The sequence below is a fragment of the Castor canadensis genome, chromosome 17, assembly GCF_047511655.1.
Source record: "Castor canadensis chromosome 17, mCasCan1.hap1v2, whole genome shotgun sequence".
NCBI classification, from domain to species: domain Eukaryota; kingdom Metazoa; phylum Chordata; class Mammalia; order Rodentia; family Castoridae; genus Castor; species Castor canadensis.
In genome coordinates this window covers 55,922,219-55,936,488 of record NC_133402.1, presented here as the reverse complement: position 1 = coordinate 55,936,488, position 14,270 = coordinate 55,922,219, and the positions used below count along the sequence as shown (strand labels likewise).

The following is a 14,270-nucleotide window of genomic DNA, read 5'->3' as shown; positions in this document are numbered from 1 at the left end:
ATATGTACTAGATAGAGAGATACAAGAAATTGAGGACTTTTGTTTTGTCTTTAAAAGAAGGAGAAATACTAGTCTGTATCTGACAGGGAAGATTCACTAGAGAGGGAAGAGTGGCAGGAGCTCTGCCCTCGAGCTGCCAAGCACACCACATTTGGCCTTCTCTTGGCCCCTAACTGCATGTTCCGTTTCCTATAATGGATCTACTGCCTGGATCCTCAACTGCTGGCATCCTTCAGGGCCCCTAGCCCAGCATCCTGGTCTTCTCACACTCCACACACACCTTGGTGGTTCTCATCAACTCCCGCAGTCTCAAATGCCTCCTAAGTATGGATATTCGGCTGGCTATCTCCACCTGAACCTCTACTCAGCATGCAAAGCCCCTGGGCCCCACACACTGCAGCCAGCTCCAACCACCTCTCTTCCATTTCAGGCTGGAGCAAGAGGCTCCTTGCCAAGGTCTTTAGCATGACTCCTTCATACACTTCCAGCCAGACTGCACATACATGGCAAAGCCAGGTCAGTGTGACTTGGACCCATGCTTCTACTACAAACTTCCCTAAAAGGAAGTTCCTGCAGTTAATTTTCAAGTGTATCCCAAAATCTTTATTTTCATTAGTATGGAGTTATTGACATTTAAGTCATCAAGAGAAAGTAGCGCTTAATGATAATAAATATTCATACGAGAAAAAAGTCTGCAAAATGGTTTATTCCCATGAGTTATTGCTGGAAGAAGTCCTTCGAACAAATCAGTGTTCTGACAACATATAGAAAAGCATCAATCTTTCAGGTTCGTCACCACTGCTCTAGTAAGTATCATCTTTATAATTTTATATGTTCATGTTTTTAAAGAGTTGCTCCTTCAGATGAGGGTAACTCTTCAGTGTTTACTTCTTTTCCCAAGTTTGTGATTTTGTAAGCAGCTAAATGAGAGCTGTAAATTGTCTCACTGTCTTTTCACTCTCTCTTTTTAGTTCTTCAATGTGGGCATCCAGGCGCTCTAGAATATGGTGAGACCTCAGCTCCTCCTCTTCCAAAAATCTAGTAGCTATCGAACCCAGGGGAGACACAGGCACGGAGCACTAGGAGAAAAACAAATTAACAAATTCTGACATGTATAAGTAAGTAGAAATGCATACTTCCACAGTACTCACGGTATTTTCTAACTGGCAGTATAAAAAGTGATTTTTCCCTGCAGAGATATTCCTTTCTTTTCATCCTATTGACATGAGTAGTGAAAGAAAAAAAAATCAGTAAGTTCCGTAAAAATTAACACAAATCTCTCCATTTCTGACTCGTTGTACCAATAAGGTATGAAATAAATATAGTAAGTTATTAAGTACTGTCTGAGGAGTATCACACTTTACACTTGTGTACCATTCTATCCCCCAGAACAGAGTACAGTCAATGAGTACTATTTAAAACTTACTTCAAAAATCTGAATGTTACTTTCATTTTAAAACAACAAAAATGTACAAATAATAGATTAGATGCCAGCTAAAATCAGTGCTTTCTCTTCCCTAAAATTGCATTGCAGTTTTTTATCTGAAATACTCAGTTCCAGTAATCTTTCAGAACAGATTTTAGAAAAGTGGTACGGAAGCTACGCCACATGCAGCCTATCTGCAAATCTTCAACTGGTGACCACAGAATCACAACCCACAGAGAAAACACACATGAAACAGACACAGACCTCACACATATTATCGCCCTAAATCCTAGGAACAACTCTGCCTGGGAGACTCTATAGTCTCTATTTTACAAGACAAAAATAGGATTCAGAAGTGTTAAATGACTCTCTGAAGCCACCTCATTTACTGGTGCTGGAGCTGGGGCTTTAACCCCATTCAGCTGGCCCAAAGTTGAGCTTCTTGCACTACACTGTGCTGCCCCTATTGTCACCATCCTCTAGCCGTCTCTGTGTGAGTGCTAAGATAGGAAGTCAGAGCGCCACCTTGGGCTACCTCTGCTGGAAATATGCCAATAGGCAATTCAAATTTTTCCCTGCTCTGCGTATGTCCACAACTGACTCTGGAAGTACCATGACAGTTTAGACAGCAGGCAAATACATAATCCCTGAAAAATGAGGATCAATTCTATTAGCCTGGTGGAGACTGGAGTAACATCCTTATAATGAACACATTGCTAACGCTGAAGCAAAAATGCATGGATACTCACACTAAGCAGAATAAATAAAGTCTATACATCGCTGGTGTCAGGGAAGGTTTTGGTGCCAAAAAGTTTTGCTGCCAAGCTTAGGAAAGAAAGTTAATTTTCAGGGGTTTTTTTGCATTTCAGAATTACATATAAGTGAAATGGGATTAACTTTGGAAACTAAAAGAAAACCTTTCCATGGACTTATTGCCACATTAAAGTCAAAATGTCTGAACTTAGACAAGTAGACACCCATAGCTGGTGACAGGAACTGAATGGCCTGAGGCAAGTACTTCAGTGCAGAAGCAAAATGACAGTGGCGCCTCCATGAAGCCGCAGAGCAGTGAAGGAAACAAAGGCAACTTCTGCAGCCAAGACCATGGTGCAGCACCCCAGTCAGGCTCTGCACAGCTCAGATGCACTGCCACTCCACCTGCCCATTCAGCCCCTCTTTTCCTCTTCACTGTTCATACCTCAGGACTTTCTTGGCACCCAGAGACATTCCTTGAACCTACCACTCTATTATAGAACTAGCCCTCTCTGAAAAAGGCAGGAAGGGAGTTTCCCAGAAACAGGATATATTCTGAAAAATAATCTTGGCTGAATATGTCTTCACAAGCAAAACGGAAAGACAGAAATACATAACAATAAAGGGCACTTATGATAGAGAACCAGTAAGAAAATAATAACCCTCATCACCCTTAAAATAAAAAGTAAAATCAAACTACATAAACTAATAAGTCAGTAAGATCAGAAAGTTTCCATACCGAAGATAAATTCTCTTCCTGGTCATTCATACTGTCAGACATAGTGTCAGAAAAATTGGCATCATTTGGATCTGGCACTGAAGACAAAGAGTAAGTCTGACACATTAAGTGAGAAGGCAAAGAGACGGTGGAGCTGCAAGGGCTGATTTGAGAACTCGGGGGACTGAGGACCCTGGGCATGGGGTCTATGCTATCCAATGCTTTTCCTCTCGGAGAGTGGTGACCTGTTTTGTAGTGCTTGGTCTGTATTCCATCATGTCTGTGCTGGCCATGGATTGGCCTGGATAGTAGGTTAGAAAACAAAAGAAATGAAAAATTGTAGCAATTTTTCTCTTTCCAACAGAAATGTTGTAGGAAGTTCACTTCAGCATAAACAATGAGGCTAACCCCTAAGGCTCTATAATTCAAAAAAGGAGCAGCTCACTCAGACCAGGTGTTGACTCACTCATTCAGGCCCCAAATATCCAACACCCACTGCCATGCCCCTGTCTTCACATGCTTTATAACCACAGCAGGGAGGACAAACAAGTTGCCAGAGTGATCTGGAGTGCTGGTGACAGGATGGGGAAGTACTGTGCACACATAAGGCACACAACCTCACTGGAGGTGAGAGCAGGAATGAAGGTGTCAACAAAGGCTTTGGTCAGAAGACACATAAGCCATATAGTATACAATGAATGAAGCTAAGTGGCTTTGCGTTGAATGCTTCCTTCTTATGGTAACAGCCTATAATTAATCCACTGTGTATAATGAAAGCTTTTTATAAAAAGCCAAGTTCTACTTCATATAGAACAGGTAGAGCTGAGGTGAAAGGCAACTTGAAAAGTCTCAGGGGAATAAAGATGCTGTTTATACCTACATCCAGAGTAGGGAATCATACCCAGAGCCTTAGCACATGCTAGGCAAATGCTCTATCACTGAGCTACATCACAGCCCAAACTAAAGCTTTTTTTTTTTTTATTTGTTTGTATTGCCCCCCGCCCCCTCCATTACCCCTTCCCCCAAACTAAAGCTTCAATGGAAGTGCTGTACCACCTCCCCCTCCACCTCCCCTTTTTAACCTCATAATTGTTTTGCTTGTGCACACTGTACTTCAGAATTAAATACAGAGCTCTTTGTAATTTCTGTGACCTAGAAATTATTCTCAAAGTGGAAATTAAGTCACAAAGCTACATGTTTAAAAGAAACTTTACTTCTTCAACTCTGTGTTCTTGAATTCAGTTGTTTTGCTGTGTGCTGGTTTAAAGATTCTGTCATCTTTTTTTTTACACATCTGAGTAGCAACGTCCAGCTGAGATTTGGTATTCAACAAATCTTTCTGTAGTTGTTGATTTTCAGACACTAATTTGTTTAATGCCTCAATATAATTCTCCTGGAGTTCTGCTAGTGAAATTTCCTTTGCCTAATAAAAAAGAATACTACAATCACTTAATTTGCACAAAAATATCTGTGACATGTGATACTGCTGGCTAGAAATTCAGGGGGTTTTTTTGTTTTGTTTTTACTTGTAACTAATCTATTGCTTTACTTTGGGAAAACAATTTTTTTTAGTCCTCTTAGGACTAATAGAGAAAAATAGTCTGTATCTTAAGTGGAAAATCAGACACACAAGTGGGCTTCCTACGTGTACAAGGAATATCCAAGGACCTGGAGGAAGGAGGGAACCAGGATGGAAGAAAGTTGTGAGAATCAGAATTGCCAAAAGAAATAGCAGCCAAGATTCTTCTGCAAGAAGAAGACTGAATAGCCCCAGAATATCCATGGAGAAAATCTAGAGAATTAGTTCAAGGAAAGAAATTTTAGCAAAAGGATCTAAAAAATAATTATGGCTGACAGGGACAGCTTTTAAGTAAGTGCTCTCTCACCTTCATCCCTTTTCCATAACTTTGGCATCTACTCTTGTATATGAATTTGGGCATGACTCAAGTGTATGGTGGGAATCACTGCTCTGATCTGGTCTTAGTTCTGTGATCATAAATTGTATTTCCCTTCAACTCTAGGTGTTGCTTGGTAAACAGGCCATTTTTTCCAATGATAACATATTTTAATTAGGATTCTGGAAAATTATGGTGATCTTTAGAGTTTAATATGATATTTAGCTTGCTCTTTTCTGTAAAAATTTTTCTGAAAGTAAGCTGGTCAAGGCTGTTCTTGAAAAACATAATTTACCTAGCAAAAACATAAACTTTAAAATATACTTGCAACTATCTTTGTACAAAAGTACTGACAATGAGTCACAAAACCTCTCAATGAGTTGTCCATGTCAGGTAAAATCTCAAAAGAAGGGCATTTGCAGGATACATGAGAAACTTTAAACTATGTTGGTTTTTTAAATGTGATATATATTTTATTAGAACTGCAGCTTTCATTAAGATGATTAGATAATTTATTAAAATAGATGTTTTTAACCCCAGCACTCATTTGGAAAAGTAATCCTCCTTCCTAGGTGGCAAGATGCAAAAGGGCACTTCCTAATAATGATTCTTAATATTATGTGCAACATGGTCACACTGTATATAAATGTAAACCAGAAAAAGCTTAAACTGACGTGATTTTTACCAGCTGCTGCCTTATATCATTGAACATACTTTCTTTAAAAAAGGTAACACTTGTCTTTTCTAGGTACCTTTCAAAATTTTCTCAAAGTTATTACTTTATTAACAATTACAGATAAACGAATGTGATAAGATAAAAACTGAGTAGCAAGCATGTACCTAATTGTACAGTATTATCAGTTAGATGGAGGCTTCAGGAGAAATTCAGCTGAACAGAATCTTTGGTCACAATCTGGCTTAAGCTCCCCTGAGGGTTCTCAACTATTAAATAAGAACAGGTCACTTCCTAAGATAATGTTCTCTCAATCGAATATTGTGAAATCCTGAATCTTTTGAGGATTCTATAGTGTAAAGCAGATTAGTTCCTGGATTTCTCCACTACTAGATTATTACGGCTTTATCAGGGCATACAAAGTCCATCCACTCATCCATTCACCCACCCACCCACCCACCCACCCATCCATCCATCTTCCCCCTTACAAAATGTTAAGCTATTGTCTCCGCTCCTATTTTTTGTCATCCTTGTAGGTTTGTGCGTTAAAAAAACCCAACTTATCATTATTTAAATATATATATAAATATATAATATATATTAATAATATATTACTATTATTAATATATATAAAAATATTTATAAATGCCTATTTACCACAGGCATTTGGGGAGGAAGCAAGATCACATGAGTGCTTCATGTGCTATCTTAAATGACAGCATAATATTTCATAATATAGGTAGCCACAAAATTAATCATTTAAATAAATGGTTTATTTCAAAATTTTGGATACTGTGCACAATACTGTCCTGACCATTTTTGCACATTTGCTCTTAAAGAATGGCTTCTTTGGGAGCGCAAATTGATAAGAATACTGAACAACAATTCAACAATGATGATCAAAATCAGAAATGCACATGACCCAGGAATGTTAGGGGCTGTATGTATTTACAAGTTTGGTGGCTATTGCTAATTTATCCTCCTGAAAGGCCACATCAATTCACTGTCTCATTAATAGTGCATGACAGGCTGTTTTCCTGAATCTTTGCCAAAAGTGGTCATATACTAGTCTTTTAAAGTCATTACCAAGTCAATTATCTAAAGAATATTTAGTTTTATTCTTGATTATTAAGGGAGGTTAAATATCTTTACTTCTTTACTTGATATTTATATTCCTTCTGTGAATTATCTACTTACGTCCTTTGCCTGATTTTCTACTGGATTATCTATTTCTGATTACCTTTGTAGGAATTCTTATATATGAATATTTCATATTAATCTTTTATCTGTTTATTGATTATTTTCTTCTTGTCTCTTAGTGCCCCATTTTCCTAGTTGAAATAAAGTATTCATCTAGCCTTTTGCACTTTCTTCCATCTCAGTCTCCATGATCGTGAAATTAGAACCACTTAGGAGCAAACAGGGAGCACTGTGTAACTATATATCTGTGTGGAGGCAAAATACTCTCTGCAAGTACAGAAAAAAGGGATTATACAATCATTGAACATTTGGACTACATCAAGACAAGATGAGCCAGAATAGACATACCATTTTGCAAATGATAAGAATTCTGAACAAAATAGTTAAAAAACCATCACACTCTTTGTAACTCACTGTTAGCCAATCTCTCTGGTTTTGTGGAAGCTTGTTATGCATTTCTTATCCTTCCTACTAAATTATTTCAATGTCTTAAAGGCAAGAATGCTACCTTATTTATCCTGTGTTCATGAAATAACTACTAAAATGTTTTATGTATAAAAGATCCTAAAGTATTTGATTAAATAAATAATACCTTATAGAAATGTAATTAAAACTAAATTACTTAAAAGATGATATACTTTACAATGAAAAGATATTATAGACTTCATAAATAATAAAACCAGCATCTAGCATGTATCGTATACATACTAAGTGCCAGTACTATGCTACATGCTTTATATATGTTATCCCTGAGAACACAGATTGTACATGTACTTTATCACATACATTATGTAAAAAAGATCCTCCTACTACTGGAGTGAAATCCAGAATATTTTGCTTACTCCATCATTGTTTTGATTTCATATTTTGAGAAAATTTTCTATAGAAGGATCATTCCACTTGTTTAATCTTAACTCACTCTTTATAATACCACTATTTACAAAGTGATTTTTTTAATGCAGAAAAACTGAAGTTTCTATTTAATGTACCTCATGTAAACCCAATTCCAAATTCATCACCACTTCAGAGAGACGACAATTTTCTAACTTGAGTGATTCCAACTGACTCAAAATCTCCTAAGGAAACACAGAAAAAACATAATAAAATATATGCATCTTACAAGATTTTTCATTAGGCCAAGTTACATTCTTCATTCATATGCACGCACACATACGTACATGCAAGCTTTGTAAAGGAATGTGTTAAAGGTGTTACCAGGTGAATTAGCATGCATACGATTAAATATTCTACAATGATCTATCAGGGCTGAAGCAGCAAAGCTTCAGTTCACTGGTAAACCCTTTACCACTCTCCTGTTTTGGCCTCCTCTAAATTTACTTCTGCCTCCAACATCACATGGAATTGTACTTCTTTCACAAAACAGTAAATTTTTTTTCAGTTCTCACTTCTCTTTAGCTTTTCTGCTTAACTATTTCTACTTGAAAAGGTTCCTGCCTTCCTTAGCTTCCTTTTTCCTTAACAAAAACTACCTGGTTAAACTCCTCCCTGCTATTTTTTTTTTTTTTACATCCATCCCAAACTTTTTAAAGTCTAGTTCAAGCCATTGCTCTGCATATTCTTTTGCTGCCTCATTATAATCTCTAAGTCTCTCAAGGGTCTCAAATGCCAGCTTCATGCAAGGACTCCAGCAAAATGCTTGTGCAACCAACTATTAGGTATTTCCATACAAATGTCTAGGCTTTTTCTCAAACCAATGTCCCCTCCACCAGCTTTCCTATTGTATCTTTTATATAAACTCATTATCCCCCAAACTTTTGCATTTTCTCTACATCATTACTTCTTTATGGTGTCACTTTTCACTCAGTTTCCCAAGCTTAAATCCTGAGTGACAATTTTCCTTACCTCTCTCTACCTCATCTTCCCTATCCAATCAAACACAAAGCTCAGTCAATTTTACCAGAACTCATCCATTTCCCTTTACCTACCTTGCCCACAGTTCAAACCACCACCTTTCAGCTATAACAGCCCCTGAGTGGTCTCTGATCCTTGCACATTCCCCACTTGCAACCATAGAAGCCTTTTATACCTGCTAACAGACATCCTCTACTGACCTCACAACCACACCAGGACACCTTCACCAAGGGGCAAGGCCCATCAGGAGCTTGTCTGTGTTTTCCAGCTTTGCCCCTTTCACTTACCCAACTTGTGCTCAAGTTTCAATACCAACCAGCAAGTCACACTTTCTGAGAGACTGTATGTATACACCACCTTGCTTGACGCATTTCTGCTTCCCTGTCACCCGCTTCATCCCTATATGACCCTCAGCATTCTTAACTTTGTCAACATAACCTCTGTGAAGCCTCTGTATCAAGTGGTCTAGCCCCTGAGTCCTTGGGTGTACTCCTAGCACCTTGTACACACACATTGTGCAATCACATCACTTGTTTGTATCCATTCTCACCTCTCCAAAAATCCTCACCATGCTGCTTGCTATCCCACAGCAGGTGTATAATAAAAATGTGCCGAATTAAATATTATGGAAGTTATATAGTAAATTATACTAAATTGAATAATGAATTCAATCTTCAAAAACAAACATAATTTTAAAAACCGCCAAATAAAAATTTGTTTGTTCAGGCTTTACCTTATTCTCCACTGCTTTTTCTTCTGCCTTTTGCATCTCGGCTTTGAGTTGCTTTTCCATGTCTGAGGAAGAACACTTGGCAGAAGCAATAGTGATATCACGCTGATGTAACTCCCGAGTTAGCTGGGTGATTTCCATCTTCATTCCTTCTAGTGCAGAGCTATATGTTTGTTCAGTCTGTAAAATCTGTTCTTTCAACTATAAAGATGCAGAAAGAAAAACACCAAAAGTTAAGAGAAGGCATAGGTAGAAACAATATATTAACAGTAAATAAAATATGATAATGTTTGTCTTACCCAAAGATATGAAATTTTTCCTAGATTAAATCTAAAGAAAATTAGCAATTTCCAAGTTGAATGTCTACACTGAAGGTCAGACAGGTATAACATAATCATTTATTAGATCTCAAAAGAGACAAAGACTGGTTATTCAAACACAGGACCAAAATCAAAGTCCATGTACACTTTATAGAGGGCAATACTTCTGACCTTCATTCTTTTTATAGCTACAAACCAAAACAAATTTGTTTATCTGGTTTTCTTGTCCACAAAAGATAATAACTGACCAACAGAAAGATAAGAGGAAGAACAATGCTAGAAATAATCTCAAAAAAGTAACAAAAAATACAAGTTAACAATTAGGGCAGTCAGGGTTCTTTAATGCAGAGACAAATGGCTCTGCATAACTCAGTAACCAGGACATTAACCATATCATATCACGGAAGAAAGTATTTACTCGTTTCCATCTTTAGCCAATAAGAAGATAAAAAATGACAGTGCACATTATACCTTTCTGTAAGGAAGGAAGTGTATATGCATCTGACAAGGGATTAACAACCAGAACACACAGGGAGCTCAAAAAACTAAACTCCCCCAAACTCAATGACCCAATGAAGAAATGGGCAAATGAACTGAACAGTGCTTTTTCAAAGGAAGATATCCAAATGGCCAAAAAACACATGAAGAAATGCTCAACATCCCTGGACATAAAGGAAATGCAAATTAAAACCATATTAAGATTCTACCTCACTCCTGTTAGAATGGCCACCATCAGGAACACAAACAGCAACAAATGTTGGCGAAGACATGAGGGAAAAGGAACTCTCATACACTGCTGCTGGGAATGTAAATTAGTAAAACCACTAAGGAAAACAGTGTGAAGGCTCCTCAAAAAACTAAAAATAGAACTGCCATACGATCCAGCAATTCCACTCCTAGGGATATACCCAAAGGAATGTAAGTCAGGTTATAATAAAGGCACCTGCACACCCATGTTTATTGCAGCACTATTCACAATAGCTAAGCTATGGAAACAGCCAAGATGCCCCACTACTGATGAATGTGGTATTTATAGCCAATGGAATATTATTCACCCACAAAGAAGAATGAAATTTTGTTGTTTGCAGGTAAATGGACAAAACTGGAGAATATTATCCTAAGAGAAGTTAGCCAGATTCAGAAGGCCAAGTCACGTTTTCTCTCAAAGGTGGAATACAGTCCAAAATACAAATACAGTAATATTATGGAAAAACAGGTCACACTAAGGGGAGGTCACATACAAGAGAGGGAAGGTAAAAAGAAGGAAGTTAAGAAAGTAAATATGGTTGATGTACTGTCTATACAAGAATGAATACAGAATGTTTAAACCTGTTGAAACCACCATAAGAAGGGTAGACTAAGGTAGAAAGAAGAAAAATAGAGGACCAATTTGGGTTACAATTACGTATATACTTGAAAATGTCACAAGGAAACTCCCTGTATAACTACCTTAAACAAATAAAAATGTCATTTTTTTTTTCTTTTACAAAATTAGAGAACAGGAGAGCAGAACAGGTCCTGTCTGGGGGGCTGGCAGGGGGAGGATGTAAGGAAAGGATGTAGGAAGATGAATATGGTGCAAATACCGTGTAGACATGTATGTAAATAGAAAAATGAGATCAGTTGAAACTATTCCAGGAATGGGAGGAGAAGGAAAATGATGGAGGGGGTAAATTCAAATATGATATATTTGATATATTGTAAAAACTTTTACAAATACCACAACGTACCCCCAGCACAATAAAACATTTTTTTCTTTACAAAAAAAATTTATTAGGATACATTGGTTATACATGGGGGGATTCATAGTGACAATTCCAATTAGGTTTATATTGTACATTGGTTAAATCACCACCATTCTTTCTTCCCCTCAACCCCCATACTGCCCCACTTAAAGAAACTGCAAGAGGTTCCTTTGTTCTATTTCATATAAGTATATGAATTCTATCAACCATACACCCTCATCTTAACCTCCTTCATTCACCCTCCCCTCACTCACTAATACTCCACACACACACATACACATACACTGTACCTATTTTGCAGTCCTGTCTCTAATTACTAATATTTAAGAGATTTGTTGGTGTTATTGGTCTTGAATATGACAATTTTAACTTGGGTGAGATGAAATTTTAGTACAGTTTTGATTTTCTACTTAAAAAAAATTTTAAGTATATGTTTTAGAAAGTTTTTCATCAAGACATACTTAAAATAAGGTTTTAGAGTTCAAAGTCAGCAGGCTTTGATTATCTTGAAAATAATTATGACTTTCCTGATGATGCTCAAAAAGAAAGCACTTCCCTAAGCACAGGTGCTCTTCTACTCCTGATATCAAATGGCCCTCTGGACTACACTTTTCTCTCATTAAAAATGACCTCTGTAACTTCTCAATCTATACCTCTGTCCCTAAATATATCCAACTTCATGATCCCGGACATGCAGATTTTTACCTTCTTAATCTCTGCCCTGTACTCATTATTATGCCCTTCCATCTTCTTCAGTTCTTCATATTTTTCCATTAGTTCTTGGCTCAGCTGTTTACATGTTGCACTCACAGATTCCAAACTGCATCATAAAAATACAATCACACATTAAAGACAAAGTAAAACCCCTGAAACCCACAAATTGGATTATCCAATTTTCTTTCTTATTGTCCAATATCCTGCCAGTATCTTAAACATCACTTTACAACCCAAATTAAACTCCTTTCCAATTTACTCGTCCCCAGAGGTGGCTAAGTTCATCTTAAACCTTTGGTAATAGTTCTGAATTCTATATTTACTTCTACTCTTAGGTACTGGAGGTGTAGCTCAAGTGGTAGAGCATCTGCCTAGCAAGCAAGAGGCACTGAGTTCAAACCTCAGTACCTCAAAAAAGAAAAAAGGGTGGGGAAACATTATATTTACCTCTACTCTTTCCCTCTGCTTAAAACTTAACTGGTCATAGAATTCTAAAGATAACAGCAACTTCACTAATGTTTTCTCTCTAGCTATACTAGAAAGCCACAATAGCACTCAATCTTCACCACATTTAGCTACATACAATTCCATCCTATACACAGCTGCAACAGCTGCAAGGATAACCTTTAAAGTATCCAACTTGTCACTCTTACTCAAGAATAAATCCCTCATGAGACATAAGAACTTCAGATACACCATGCCTTTCTTATCTCACTGTTCATTTCTACTAACATGATCTTTTTCTTCCTAAATTGATAAGCTTTACTGTCTGTCATGGGCCATTTGCTGGGCCTGACTTCATGTCTCTTATGTATCATCCCCTGACCACAAAGCATCTCCTTCCCCATTCACTTGGCATAAGATGGTCAACCCCCTCTCAAGAATCTGATTAGCACTTACCCAGAGTAGTGGTGCCCCAACTCTTGCTCCCCTAATTTCTTTAAAAATAATTTGTTTTCAATTTTTATAGCTGAATATAAAGATTTCTAGGATTTGCTACTTTAAACTTGCAAGTTTAAATTCCTCTCAGGTTCGTTACCATGCATATTTTATCACCCAAACTACAAATTCTATGATTAAAATGATGTCTTTTTACTTATCTCCTTCCATACCTTCAGCCATCATCCCTCAGCCCCTACATCACATGGTTCTAGACTGTACCATAAATGTTTAATACTTAAATTGTTTCACCAACACAGCCAACTTGCCAGATAAGCTATCATTTAAAAATCATCTTTTTAATACCACAGCACAAAGACAACTGATTAAATCCCCGCATTTCCTATTTTAGGGAATATTTTGTTCAAAGTAAACAATACAGATTGCCTAAAATTATTCCTTTTTCTACTTGTTTTTTAAAAGTAAAAATTTTAAGCCATTATTTTATTACTGAACACTGGTATTTATATCCATTTATTCCAATCTTACCTATTTCTAAAAATCCTAGAATATTCATTTATTTAGTATTTAGTATGCTATTGCAATGTGCCAAACAATGAGGCTGAGAGAGGAAAAATCAGAGAACAACCTGTCCTGTATACAAATGGGAAAGTCAGCATTAGACAGAGGCTAAGGTGTCCAAGAGAGTGCTGCAGGTCAGAAACGATGGATGGCTTCGGACCTAATGAGAGGACAGTAGAACACTTAAAAAACTTAAATTAAAAGTGTTTAGAAAAGAGTACACTTAAAGGACTATTAAAAAGCCAATCAGTGAAAAATCTCTGATAAAAATATAAATTTAAGTTCAATTATCAAAAAAAGCCTTTTTCATTTAGTCTAAAACATGTGCGGATACCTTGACAATGATAATAAAAAGTATCTTAAGTATTCCACAAGGAAATACTTGGAAAATGTATATACACTTAATATTAAAGAAAACACTTGAAAATACCTGGTAGTTTCCAAAACCAGAAATAGCTATCTTTTGTTGTTCTTTGTTTGCTTAAAGTCTAACAGTTTAAGTAGTTTTTGTCTTTTACATAGGGAAAATGTTTGTGTACAAGTGCTCATGACTAATGTGTTTAAAAGAAAAAAAAATCAAACTCTTCCCAGCCAAAAAGTTTAGAAGTATGACAAAAAGAAATCTGTAAGTACGACAACGATAAGTGCCAGCTGGGCATGGTACGGCATTAGTCAGCATTCAATTCATAGCCAAGGAACTCTTAACTAGGCCTCAGATCAGAAAAAAGCACTGTGCGTCAACTGTGACCTCTCCAGAACGGTC

At 36.9% G+C, this 14,270-nt stretch overlaps 1 protein-coding gene across 17 annotated transcripts in view; it reads right to left on the bottom strand.

The window, feature by feature from the left end:
* Positions 1 to 685: 685 nt before the first annotated feature.
* Positions 686 to 14,270, bottom strand: part of Cep63 (centrosomal protein 63) — a 60,129-nt gene continuing 46,544 nt past the window's right edge. For 8 of the 17 annotated variants that reach the window (XM_074059524.1, XM_074059525.1, XM_074059523.1 and 5 more), the window contains 6 exons: positions 12,038 to 12,152; positions 9,271 to 9,468; positions 7,655 to 7,741; positions 4,112 to 4,320; positions 2,919 to 3,198; positions 686 to 1,079 (listed from right to left, as the gene is read on the bottom strand). In XM_074059524.1, coding sequence (XP_073915625.1) covers positions 921 to 1,079; positions 2,919 to 3,198; positions 4,112 to 4,320; positions 7,655 to 7,741; positions 9,271 to 9,468; positions 12,038 to 12,152 — 1,048 coding nt within the window. In that variant the 3' untranslated portion in view covers positions 686 to 920. Of the gene's footprint in view, positions 1,217 to 2,918; positions 3,199 to 4,111; positions 4,321 to 7,654; positions 7,742 to 9,270; positions 9,469 to 12,037; positions 12,153 to 14,270 lie in introns of those variants that run through there. The other 9 variants (XM_074059528.1, XM_074059534.1, XM_074059536.1 and 6 more) reach the window with 7 other exon arrangements.